Below are 12,676 nucleotides of genomic sequence, written 5' to 3' on the forward strand. Positions count from 1 at the left end.
TTTGGGAGCCTGAGGCTGGTGGATCACGAGGTCAGGAGATTGAGAACATCCTGGCTAACATGGTGAAACCTCGTCTCTACTAAAAATACCGAAAAAAAAATAGCCACGCGGGACGGCATGTACCTGTAGTCCCAGCTACTAAGGAGGCTGAGGCAGGAGAATCACTTAAACCCGGGAGGCGGAGGTTGCAGTGAGCCGAGATGGCACCACTGCACTCCAGCCTGGGCAACAGAACGAGAATCTCAAAAATGATGATAATAATAATAATAATAATATGATTCCAAAAATAAAACATATGGAACGCTTAAGAAAATTTGTAGCTCAGGGGATTAAAATTGACATTTTAATATGCCCAAGGAGTCAGATCCCTGAGGGTAGCAAAAGAACCAAAAAGTGGAATTACTTCAATTTTATCAACCTAACGACTTCAATTTTAACAACATTTTAATACCTAAAAAAGGCAGAGGCAAAATGGAACAGAATGGCTTAGAGGAAAATTCCAATTCACATTTTCTTGCAGTGGGCTTAGGAAAGTCAAATAATTCTTTTTTTCTTTTGAGTCAGAGTCTCATTCTGTCGCCCAGGCTGGAATACAATGGCGCGATCTCCGCTCACTGCAAGCTCCGCCTCCGGGATTCAAGCGATTCTCCTGCCTCAGCCTCCTGAGTAGCTGGAACCATAGGCGTGCGCCGCCACGCCCGGCTAATTTTTGTATTTTTAGTAGAGACGGCGTTTCACCATGATGGCCAGGCGGGTCTTGAATTCCTGACCTCGTGATCCGCCCGCCTCGGCTTCCCAAAGTGCTAGGATTACAGGCATGAACCACCGCTCCTGGCCCAAATAATTCTTAAAAAGTCAAACTCAGAGAATCAGAGAACAGTGGTTGCCAGGAGCTTGAGGTGGAGGAAATAAACAGATGCTGGATTAGCCAGGAGTGGTGGTGCGTGCTTATAATCCCAGCTACTCAGGAGGCTGAGGCAGAAGAATCACCTGAACCCAGGAAGTGGAGGTTGCAGTGAGCCAAGATCGCACCAGCCTGAGCGACAGAGCAAGACTCTGCCTCAGGAAAAAAAAAAAAAAAAAAAAAAAAAGAAAAGAAAAGACAAGAAAAAAAAAATCTCAGTTTAAAATGTTCTTACTCCTTCAACAGAAGCAAGATACTAATGGTTGACAAATACCTACTGGTCAAATGAAACCATTTATAAACAGCAAGGGAAATAAAATTCATTGAGCTGGAAAAAAAAAAAGAATGTTGGGCAAAGGGTAAAAAGTTTCAGTTATGGCTGGGAGTGGTGGCTCATGCCTGTAATCCCAGCACTTTGGGAGGCTGAGGTGGGCCAATCATGAGGTCAAGAGATAGAGACCATCTTGGCCATCATGGTGAAACCCCGTCTCTACTAAAAATACAAAAATTAGCTGGGCGTGGTGGTGTGTGCCTGTAGTCCCAGCCACTCAGGAGGCTGAAGCAGGAGAATCGCTTGAACCCGGGAGGCAGAGGTTGCAGTGAGCCGAGATCGCGCCACTGTACTCCAGCCTGGCAACAGAGCGAAACTCCCTCTCAAAAAAAAAAAAAAAAAAAAAGTTTTAGTTATAAGATGAGTAAGTTCTGGGAATCTAACATACAGCAAGGTGACTGTACTTAATAATATATTGTATACCTGAAAAATGCTAATAGAGTAGATCTTAAGTGTTAGCACCACACACATAAAAATGGTAACTATGTAAGGGGATTAATGTGTTTGTTAATTAGCTTAATTGTGGCAATCATTGTGCAAGGTATACATATATCAAATCATCACATTGTACATCTTAAATATATACAACTTTTTTTACCCATGATACCACAATAAAGCTGGGAAAATGAAAAAGAGGGTCAAACACTTGCACTGAACTCCCAAATATATATGTGGCATTGCGTTGAATCAAATCCCCACTGAGAAAGCCTGGGCATGGCAAATGCATCCAGAATGAGAACAGTTCTTGCAGAATCCTAATGTCTTTCACTTGGAAGGGGGCTTGGAGGTGTTGAGTCTAACCTTTCACCTACATATTCCCACAACATATCTCTATACATGGTAATCTAACCTCAGAATGCTTTTGATGCCTTGAATCTGCTGCTAACAAACAGGCATGATGAAAATGGTTGCAACTAAGGAAGCAGAACAGCCCTGGATAAACGCTTCCTTCTCTGATGAAATAAAATGCTTTGTTTTGCTCCAAATATCAAACGCTATTGATTGCATGCTATTTTAAAAATACATACTTGGGGCCGGACGTGGTGGCTTATGCCTGTTATCCCGGCACTTTCGGAGGCTGAGGGGGGTGGATCACCTGAGGTCAGGAGTTCAAGACCAGCCTAGTCAACATGGTGAAACCTCATCTCTGCTAAAAATACAAAAATTAGCCGGGTGGGGTGGTGGGCGCCTGTAATTCCAGCTACTTGACAGCCTGAGGTGAAAAGAATCACTTGAACCCAGGAGGCAGAAGTTGCAGTGAGCTGAGATGCTACCACTGCACTCCAGCCTGGGCAACAGAGCGAGACTGTCTCAAAAACCAAACCAAAACAAACAAAGAAACAAAAAAACAAAAAAACATACTTGGAGAACGAAAGACTGACCTCTATTCCTAGCGAAAAATGCACCCAGGTTGGGTCCAGCTCAACAGTGACCTAATTCCTTTTCTTACGTTTCTTCCATGCAGATTATGACCTGTTTCCTTCCCAAGGTGCAAATTCATCATGCAGATTACTGCCACCCAGAAGGCTTCACCCAACATTTTCTAAGGTGCCCAACAAAAGTGGTGGACAAAGCTGGAAGAGGTGGTACCTCATTCAGTACTTGTGATCTGCCTGTGCCCAACTGGTTATTTATGCAACATTAAAAAAATGAGAAAAGTAAAATTTGAAAAAGAAAACAATGTTGGGCATTATTTCTTTCTAATTCCTTGCAGCCAACCTTTGAGGCTAAAGGGCATTATTGACGGAGTAAAAAATTCCTTACACGTTTTGCATATTGTGCCTACATGTGTGCAAAATGGCACACACACATACATGTATGTGTGTACCTGTGTGTGTCACCTGTGTGTGCCTCTGTGTGCACAAGTGCGTGTGTTCCTCTGTATGTGCATGTGTGTGCACATGCATGTGGCTTTCACACATCCAGTTCACTCTCTGGGTAATTAATATCATACCTGCCACTGGTTTCCTGTCTGACCAGGCACATAAGGTCCGGGGAGGCCCCGAAGGCTGTTCTTCACAGGGGATCCCCCGAGGGGATTTCCCACCTCCCCAGAAGCAGAATCAGCAGCCAAGGCCATGGAGTACTGCGGGTAGTTGTACAGATTGTTGTAGTACGGAAACAGAGACGGCTGGTAGAAGCTGCTGTAGTAGGTGGAGTCTGAAACCAGGTCAGGTGTGTTCTCCACGTGCCCTCTGCTGGTGACAGCAGGAATATCCTGGATGACCATACGTCCCTCTAAATTGGAAGAAAAAAGAAAAAGACAACATGGTATTAATAATGTGAGTCCATGAAACTTTACTTCTAAACCTTCCTACTCAAGACCTGCGGAGCAAGGTACCTGAATATGCAGAGGACAAAACCATCTGTTGCTTCCCCTACAGACAAAATAAGGGAGGGTTTCTAAGGTTCGCTTCACTCTGGTGGCACAACGGAAAGACTCAGCTGATTGTTTTTACTGAGCGTACCGAAACCATATTAGACGTGATTTTAATTACATAAAGCCCAACAGCACAACTTCTATCCAGAAATTCCTATCCTAATGTCAAGAAACTGAAGATCAAATCTAGTTGACCTGATTGTGCATTCTTAAAACAAAATTAATTGTAGCCACATAGATACATCAGAAAGTCAAAACAAGTGGTCAAGAGTTTAGGTGAATTTAGGTGAACGCTTGTTTCCTTAACTTCCTTCCACAGCTGATCACGTATCTTCAGAAATCTGGCCAAAGGTACGGAGCAGGGGCAAACTTCTAGTGTAAGAGGTCAGTAACAATTTCAGGTTGTCAACTATTCAGTCACTGCTGCAGCATGCTTGTGTTGCAATAAAACTTTATTTATAAAAACAGGCAGTGGGCTGATCTAACCCAAAGACTAGTTTGCCAACCTCTGGCATAGACATTAAACTGTTTATTGTCAATTCCAATAAATGAATTCCGAAGTCATCCATCCAATGGACATTTATTAAACAATGTTGTAAGAGCCAGTCCGGGTGCCTGAAAGGTCTTCCAGGCTGTCATGCCCACAGGGAGTCTACGGTCAAGGATAGAAGATGTGAAGGGATTACAAATACCACCACCTACCATCATACAGGGAGACCCATAAACTGTCATGGGAAGTCAGAGGAAACAGAGATGGCTTGTAGCCTAGTTAAGAATTCACGGACAAAACTGCACCTGAGTTGCAATTAAAAAAAGAAGCAGGACACAGGTGAAAAATGAGAAAAGGAGAGGAAGGAGAAAAAGAGCAGCAAGGACAAAGGAGTGGAAGCAGGAAAGTGGGGGTAGAGTTTGGAATGATGGGCAGGGCAGTGAGACTGAGGAACTGGATGAGAAAAGGGAAGGAGACATCTACTACGAAAGATGGGCTAGGGCAAGGTGAGGCGGGCCTCAGTCCAGCTCTCCTGACTCTGGGATGTAATGGGAACCACTGAGTTCTGAGCAAGGAGGTTACACCGTCAGAGCTGTGCTTGGAGGAGATTTATCTAAGGGCAATTTCTTAGGGCAAGTGAAAGAGAGAGAGATCAGAGGCAGAAAGACCTGCTAGGGAACCACCAAAGTAAGTTCAGGGACAGACCAGACCTCCAAGGCCTGCAAATACAAGAGAGGAGCCTGCTCCAGGGACACGTGGGGGATGAAATGCAACAGAACTGGAGGGCTGAGGGGCTGCCAGGAATTAAGATGCAGGGGAGGCAGAGAGCAGGAGCCTGGGTGTGTAGAGCAGAGGGCGGGCAGGCGTGCAGGTGGAGGGCTGGGTGAGGGTGAGGAACATGAAACGCGTGCTTTTGGGAGAGGCTGAGACTGGAAGCCAGATCCAAGAGTCACCACTGGAGGTGCTAGTTCCATCTGGGCAAGGAAGGGGGGAGCTGTTACAGAATAAAGGAGAGCCAAGGCCTGAAGTGTGAAAAATAGAGAATGCAATGTCACAGAGGTTAAAGCTGACATGAATCACAGAGCAAGCAGGCTGTGGTGTCAGCTGCTGCTAGGACATCAAGCAAACAGTTCTAGAAAAGACCAACAGACAACTACGTCTTCAGGGCCTTGCGGTTTTAACCATGATGAAAGGAGCAGACGCAGGCCTGCAAGAGAGCAAGGAGCAACAAGCAGCAAGAAATGCAAAGAGACGATTCCAGTGAATGGCCTCTCTCCAACCAGGACTACCAGGACGTGAGATCCAGCAAGAAGGCACCCAGCCTCCGGGCACGCCACTGTGTCTTCCGTGCTTAGCACGCTGCCAGACACAGTGGGTCAATATTTGCTGAAGGGATTGAGGAATAATCATTTTTCAAATAGCTTGGGGGCATCAAAAATAATGTGAGTTAAAAGTAAAAGCTCCAGCCAGGCGCGGTGGCCCACGCCTGTAATCCCAAGGCGATTCACAAGGTCAGAGATCAAACTATCCTGGCTAAATGGTGAAACCTGTCTCTACTAAAAAACCAAAAAAAAAAAAAAAAAAAATTACCCCTGGGCAACAGAGCAAGACTCCGTCTGGAAAAAAAAAAAAAAAAGTAAAACTTGTCGTTTTACTTCTGTTTATTTATTTGAGACAGGGTCTCACTCTGTCACCCAGGCTGGAGTGCAGTGATGCGATCTCAGTTCACTGCAACTTCCTCCTTCTGGGCTGAAGCAATCCTCCCACCTCAGCAGCCCAAGTAGTTGGGAATACAGGCGCAAGCCACCATGCCTGGCTGATTTTTGTATTTTTTTTTTAGTAGAGACGGGGTTTCACCATGCTGGCCAGGCTGATCTCAAACTCCTGAGCTCCAGCGATCAACCCACCTTGTCCTCCCAAGGTGCTAGGATTACAGGCATGAGCCACTACACCTGGCCTTGTTTCACTTTTCTAAAAAGGTTTAAGGCTGGGCGCGGTGGCTCAGGCCTGTAATCCCAGTACTTTGGGAGGCTGAAGTAGGTCTCATCATTTGAGGTCAGGAGTTCAAGACCAGCCTGACCAACATGGTGAAACCCCATCTCCACTAAAAAAAAATACAAAAAACCAAAAAATTAATCGGACATTGGCATGGTGGTGCCTACCTGTAGACCCAGCTACTCCAGAGGCTGAGGCAGGAGAATCGCTTGAACCTGGGAGGCCGAGGCTGCAGTGAGCAGAGATCGCGCCACTGCACTCCAGCCTGGGTGACAGAATGAGACTCCAACTCACATGAAAAAATTAAAATAAAGAAATAAATAAAGAGGTTTAAGTGTCCTTAAGCAGACAGAAGTGGCTCATGAGAGAAATTTCCAGCACAATGCATGGCGCAAAGAAGGTGCTCAGAAACCATCCACTGGCTGAGTGTGTGGGAAAATGAAAACATGCAAGGGAGGGGGAGGGCATAACTAAGGTGGAAGCTCTGGAAGGTTTGGCTGAGATCTACAGCAAAATTTATTTTTGAAGCCTCATTTTGAAGTCAGCACTGGTATCACTTTTCTCTGAAAGGAGACCAAATCCACCTATGCTAGGCTCCTGTAAATGCACTCCCAAACCACCATTTTATTCTATTCCTTTCCTTTCTTCTCTCCTCTTCCCAGCTAATGAGATGAGACATTCCAATGCCATTATTCCACATCCCCAAGTCTGGAGAGGGTACATGTCCATTCGCTCCTCCTCAACCTCCCCACTGGGCCTTTCTCTTATTTTAAACATCAGTTTGGGCCGGGTGCGGTGGCTCATGTCTGTAATCCCAGCACTTTGGGAGGCCGAGGCGGGCGGCCTGAGATCTCAGCTCATTTGGCCTGAGCCAAGATCACGAGCCACTGCACTCCAGCCTGGGTGACAGAGCAAGACTCCGTCTCAAAACAAACAAACAAACAAACAAAAACACCAGTTTGGTGGCGTAAGTGGTGGTTTTCTATACCATTCTTTTGTTTTCAAGGTCATATCTCTATTATTTATCTGATTATAAAAGCCTTATGACCTTCTCAAATTTAATAAATTATATGAGCATCTAACTCAGAAAAAGAATAAATGACCTATCCTACCACGCAGTCATAAGCATTAATGGTTCATTCCTATACAATCTCACAGACATTTAGGAAGGCATTTTAGACCCTTAGGCCTGTCCCTGCAGTAAAAAACACTGAATATCTCCCACTTAGGGCCTGCCTTTCAAAAGCAAGCTTCTTAAAAAAGAAAACAAAATGTAGTAGCAGACGAATAATTAAATAGAAACCCAAGGATTCCAGCATTCTAGAATCAGGGCACAGCACAAGTTCTTGAATTTCTGCAGCATGACCTTAATCTGAACCTTTTATCAGGCCTCAGTTTATCAAGCAACAAAATAATGGCAGTAATAACTCTGAAGGTAACAAGAGAATGGCTTCAATAAACTGCATTGTAAGCCTCAAATAAAATGCTATGTCAGGTCAAAGCAATAATTTGTTTTGTTACAGCTGACTGTAATTAGTTAACAACACCATCACTTTTCCACTTACCCATATTTCATTTCCTCTTTCAAGTTATACCAAGCTTTAGGAATAAATATGAGATATGTGTTGGAAAAGTTGTTCCATACCAGTATTTAAATAATAAAACCACTTGAACTTTGGAAGAGTAGATGTCTGCCTTTACACTGTTAAAATGTTTAACCACTTTAAAAAAGTTAGATTTGACAAAGTACTATGTTTATAAACCACCGAATTCTGTATGTTAAAATTCCCAATTAAAATTCTCAGTCAGTGTTAAAAACAGCTTTATAACTCCTGGCATTTATATGAACACTACTAGTACACGGAAAGGTTGAAATTAATATCTGTCAAGCTACATGTGTCTAATCCAACGGTTCGCACAGTGTGGTCCCTGAATCAGTAGCGTCAGCATTACCTGGGAACGTAAAGAAAGGCAAATTCTCGGGCCCCACCACAGACTGACAAAATCACACACCCTGAGAATGGCGCCCAGCAATCTGAATTTTACTAAGCTCTCCAGAAATTCTTTTTTTTTTTTTATACAGATGGGGTCTCAGGCTCACCATGTTGCCCAGACTGGTCTCAAACTCCTGGGCTCAAGATATCCTCCTGCCTTATCCTCCCAAAGTGCTGGGATTACAGGTGTGAGCCAATGCACTCAGCCCAGGAGATTGTGATGTGCTAAAATTGTTGAGACACACTGGTCTACTCTCAAAATTCAAAGCAACTGCTCCATACGCTATTCCTAAAAATATGAGATACCTTCATGCCCCTGACTGCATCATTGTGACAGTCTTGACTATTAAATAAAAGTATACAACAAATGAGGTGAGGCACGGTGGCTCCTGGCTATAATCCCAGCACTTTGGGAGCCCGAGGCGCAAGGTTCACTTGAGCCCGGGAGTTCGAGACCAACCTGGACAAACAAAACCCCTCTACAAAACATATAAAAATTAGCTGGGCATGGTGGTGCATGCCTGCAGTCCCAGCTACTAAGGGAGGCTGAGGAAGGAGAATCACTTCAGCCTGGGAGGCAGAGGGTACAGTCAGCCGAGATCGCACCCCTGCACTCCAGCTTGGGTAATGGGGCAAGACTCTGTCTCAAAAGGAAAAAAAAAAAAAAAAAAGAATTCCATTGTATTGAAAAGGTGGGCCTCTACCTAAATAACTCAGAGCTCAGATCCCAAGCTGTATGTGCTGTGTGTGTATTGCTACCAAATGGTTGTGAGTTTCATGGCTTACATCCAGACTTTCTTCATTTCTTCTAACCACAATAACTTAATTCATCTATTCAAGTGCTTATGCCAGTTGACAAATATTTATTAAGCACCTACTATTTGTCAGGCATTCAGTTAGGTACAAAACATTGCAGAGTCAAAATTTAATATTCTTCAGAAGACTTCTGGGTAATCCAGAGGAGCAGGTGTTACAGAAATCATTTATTCTTGACCTTAAGTTGTATTTTTATATTTAGATTTGATTCATTCATTAGTTATCATATAACAACTATGTTCAAAGCTTCCTTTAAATGTTGTCAAAGGCACAAAAACATATTTTAAACATTTCATTTCTTCTTAAGAATTTGCCATCTATTTGGGGAAATTAGGTGCAAACTGGGAAATCTACAAAGCAACAATGCAAGTGCCGCAGTGACAGTATAGATAATGTCACCAAATGGTTCTATACAGAGAGGTGTCTGAAAAGGCCGTGGTGAGTGATGAGCCAGAATGGAGGTGACTTAGAGACAGTGGGTAAACACTCAGAAAAGGAGAATAATGCCAATAGAGTCATAAGGGAGGTCAACCGAGTCCCAAAGGAGAGAAAGGACAAGACATTCCAGCCACAGTGACCAGATGAGCCTGGCTGGAGTGCAGAGTTCACAAGAGACAACTGCAAATGAGAATGGAAGGTTATGCTGGAGTTAATTGCTGAAGACCTTGAATGTGAATGCCAGGCCAACAAGTTCTCCTCTAGGGAATCAATGAAGGTTTTCAGAGCAAGGGAGCAGCAGAAAAATATTTAAGAATCTGATCAAAGCACAAAATACAGACCTAAGAGAATAAGGAGATGGGGGAACAGACTAGGTGCTTTAAATACTGCAGGCAAGAAGTCACTATAAGCTTGCACAAGGAGGCCGTAGAAAAGGAAGGAACTTCATGAAAATCACTGGCAGGTCTCCTGTTCTATGAATTCCCTCCAAACAATTAAGTTACATTGTTTGTTTGTTTGTTTGAGAGAGAATCTTGCATTGTTGCCTGGGCTGGAGTGCAGTGGCGTGATCTGATCTCGGCTCACTGCAACCTCCGCCTCCCAGGTTCAAGTGATTCTCCTGCCTCAGCCTCTGGAGTAGCTGGGATTACAGGCGTCCGCCTGAAATATCTGTCATCCAGGGACCAGGAAAGCCATCCAGGTTCCCTTTTGATGCTTGTTCAACTGCCGAGTGGTCACAGGATACTCCAGCTTCAGAAGGAACATCTGACTCCTTCCCAGACTGACAGAGGATAAGCATATCAGCAGAGTATACCTACCATCTGTCCAGCCTGTGCTACAGCAAACTCCCCAGAGAGAAGCCAGCAACATTTGCTTCAATACTGGGGTGTCAGCAAAGATGGCAGGCCAGCCTAAGTGTCCCTATTAATTGATGATAAACCTAAAAGCAATATTTCCAACTGATATGCCACAAAACACACAAATTTATCTTACAAAATTTAAAATATGTATATATTTATATATACATAAAGTTTTCAGGAAGTGGTTTTCACATACAATTAATAAGCTCCCCCAACCATATCCATTCCCACTCTGAGCTACAGGAAAAAAAAAGTCACAGGAAGAAGTGGCAGTTTGGCCGCGCGCAGTGGCTCATGCCTGTAATCCCAGCACTTTGGGAGGCTGAGGCGAGTGGATCACTTGAGGTCAGGAGTTTGGGACCAGCCTGGCCAACATGGCAAAACCCCATCTCAAAAAATACAAAAACTAGCTGGGCATATTGGCCCGTGCCTGTAGTCCCAGCTACTCGGACGGCTGAGGCAGGAGAAGGGCTTGAATCCAGGAGGCGGAGGTTGCAGTGAGCCGAGATCATGCCATTGCACTCCAGCCTGCGTGACAGAGTGAGACTCCGCTCAAAAAAAAAAAAAAAAAAAAAAAAAAAACCACAGTTGGCTCCACGAACCTGAGCTGAATGCACCAATGTTTATCAAGTCCCTTGATCTGAATGTGAATTACTCCTGCCAGTCTCCACGGCTCATGCGCACTCTAACAGGGACTTTTAAAACTGCATGGCCAATACAACTAAGTACAGCAACCACAGAAGTATATTGAAGGGAAACCTTTTAATGAGTCTGCTGAAAATTCTTAAGCTAGATCTCACTCCCTATTTTCCTAGAATGATAATTGGCCAAAATTGCTTAATGAATAGTAACAGAAAGCTGGCAGCATTGCTTTCAAGAGAATGTGCTGTATTATTATAATGAATAATAACAGAAAGAGAATGTGCTGGCTTTCTTAACCAGCAGTCCCTTACAGTCCGTTACAGAATTATCAACCTGTAGATCTGATACAGAAGTGGGCAGGGAAGTGCTGGGTAGAGGTGGGCGTGGTCCCTTGCGAAGGCTCCACTGCAGGAGCTTGTGCCCATGGACTAGGTGAAGACAGGCTTCTGCCTTCACACCTGAATGTTCCATTTCCCAATACCACCCTGGACTGCCATGCCTCCATCCTGTGCCTACAAAAACCCCCGAAACCCTGGCGGGCAGACACACCGGCGGCTGGGCATTGAGAGGAGTAGATTGGTGCAAGAAGGCAAGCAGCTCAACGTCGAGAGCAGACTGACAGGCACTGGCAGGTCACCGATGGGCCTAGGCCACTGACCAGCAGAACAACGCTGAGTTTGGCTGGGGAAGCAGAAGAAGAGTCGGGCTGCTCGACAGCCTGACTCCAGGGGAAAACCATCTCCTTTCTGGCTCCCCCATCTGCTGAGAGCTACTTCCACTCAGTAAAACCCTACACTCATTCTGCAAGCCCACGTGTGATCTGATTCTTCTGGTACACCAAGGCAAGAACCAGGGGATACAGAAAGGCCTCCATCCTTGCAATAAGGCAGAGATCTAATTGAGCTGACTACCACAAGCCACCTACAGACAGCTAAACTAAAAAGCACCCTGTAACACACACCCACTGGGGCTTCAGCTGTAAACATTCACCCCTAGACACTGTCATGGGGTCGAAGCCCCAGAGCCTGCCCATCTGTATGCTCCCCTAGAGGCTTGAGCAGTGGGGCACTGAAGCAGCAAGCCATGCCTCCTTCACACGCTCTAAAAGGGGGACAAGAGAACCTTTCCCATTTCAGATCTGCTGTTACGATGCAAATGGAAATATGAAGTTACATGTTTTTGTTTTTGTTTGAGACCGAGTCTCACTCTGTTGCCCAGGCTGGAGTGTAGTGGTGTGATCTTGGCTCACTGCAACCTCCACTTCCCGGGTTCAAGTGATTCTCCTGCCTCAGCCTCCCGAGTAGCTGGGATTACATGTGCGCACCACCATGCCTGGCTACTTTTTGTATTTTTAGTAGAGACGGGGTTTCACCATGTTGGCCAGGCTGGTCTCAAACTCCTGACCTCAAATGATCTGCCTGCCTCAGCCTCCCAAAGTGCTGGGATTACAGGTGTGAGCCACCACACCTGGCCAGATGTTTTAAGTGTTACTATTGGTATATACTCCTAATTTGTGCAATAAGGACAAAAGATCAGAAGGACTGGATCCAACTACTGGGAAAAGCAGCAGGAACTCAAGAAATATATATCTGGAAAAATTACCAATAGCATTTGTCCCACAGACCATAACAGAGCTCACTGTCTCCCCTCAGATGCATCTGCAGAGATGTGGCTGATGGGCTGAATCACTTCTTATTCTAATACGCATGTTAACGGCTCCACCCGTTTACCTTCTGCACATCCAGTTCTTTGCTAGGGCTTCACAATCCCTCGGCTACTTTTTTTTTTTTTTTGCACTAACATATGCAGTGTGAAATATGATTCAC

General features: G+C 44.8%; 1 protein-coding gene across 2 annotated transcripts in view; it reads right to left on the reverse strand.

The window, feature by feature from the left end:
* The window catches only part of DMRT1 (doublesex and mab-3 related transcription factor 1), a 131,143-nt gene that overhangs the window by 74,362 nt on the left and 44,105 nt on the right, over nt 1-12,676 (reverse strand). For both annotated transcript variants that reach the window (XM_032138041.2, XM_058431529.1), the window contains exon 3: nt 3,190-3,473. In XM_032138041.2, coding sequence (XP_031993932.1) covers nt 3,190-3,473 — 284 coding nt within the window. The remainder of the gene's footprint in view (nt 1-3,189; nt 3,474-12,676) is intronic.

This window comes from Hylobates moloch, unplaced genomic scaffold (assembly GCF_009828535.3).
Source record: "Hylobates moloch isolate HMO894 unplaced genomic scaffold, HMol_V3 SCAFFOLD_19, whole genome shotgun sequence".
Classification (NCBI taxonomy): Eukaryota; Metazoa; Chordata; class Mammalia; order Primates; family Hylobatidae; genus Hylobates; species Hylobates moloch.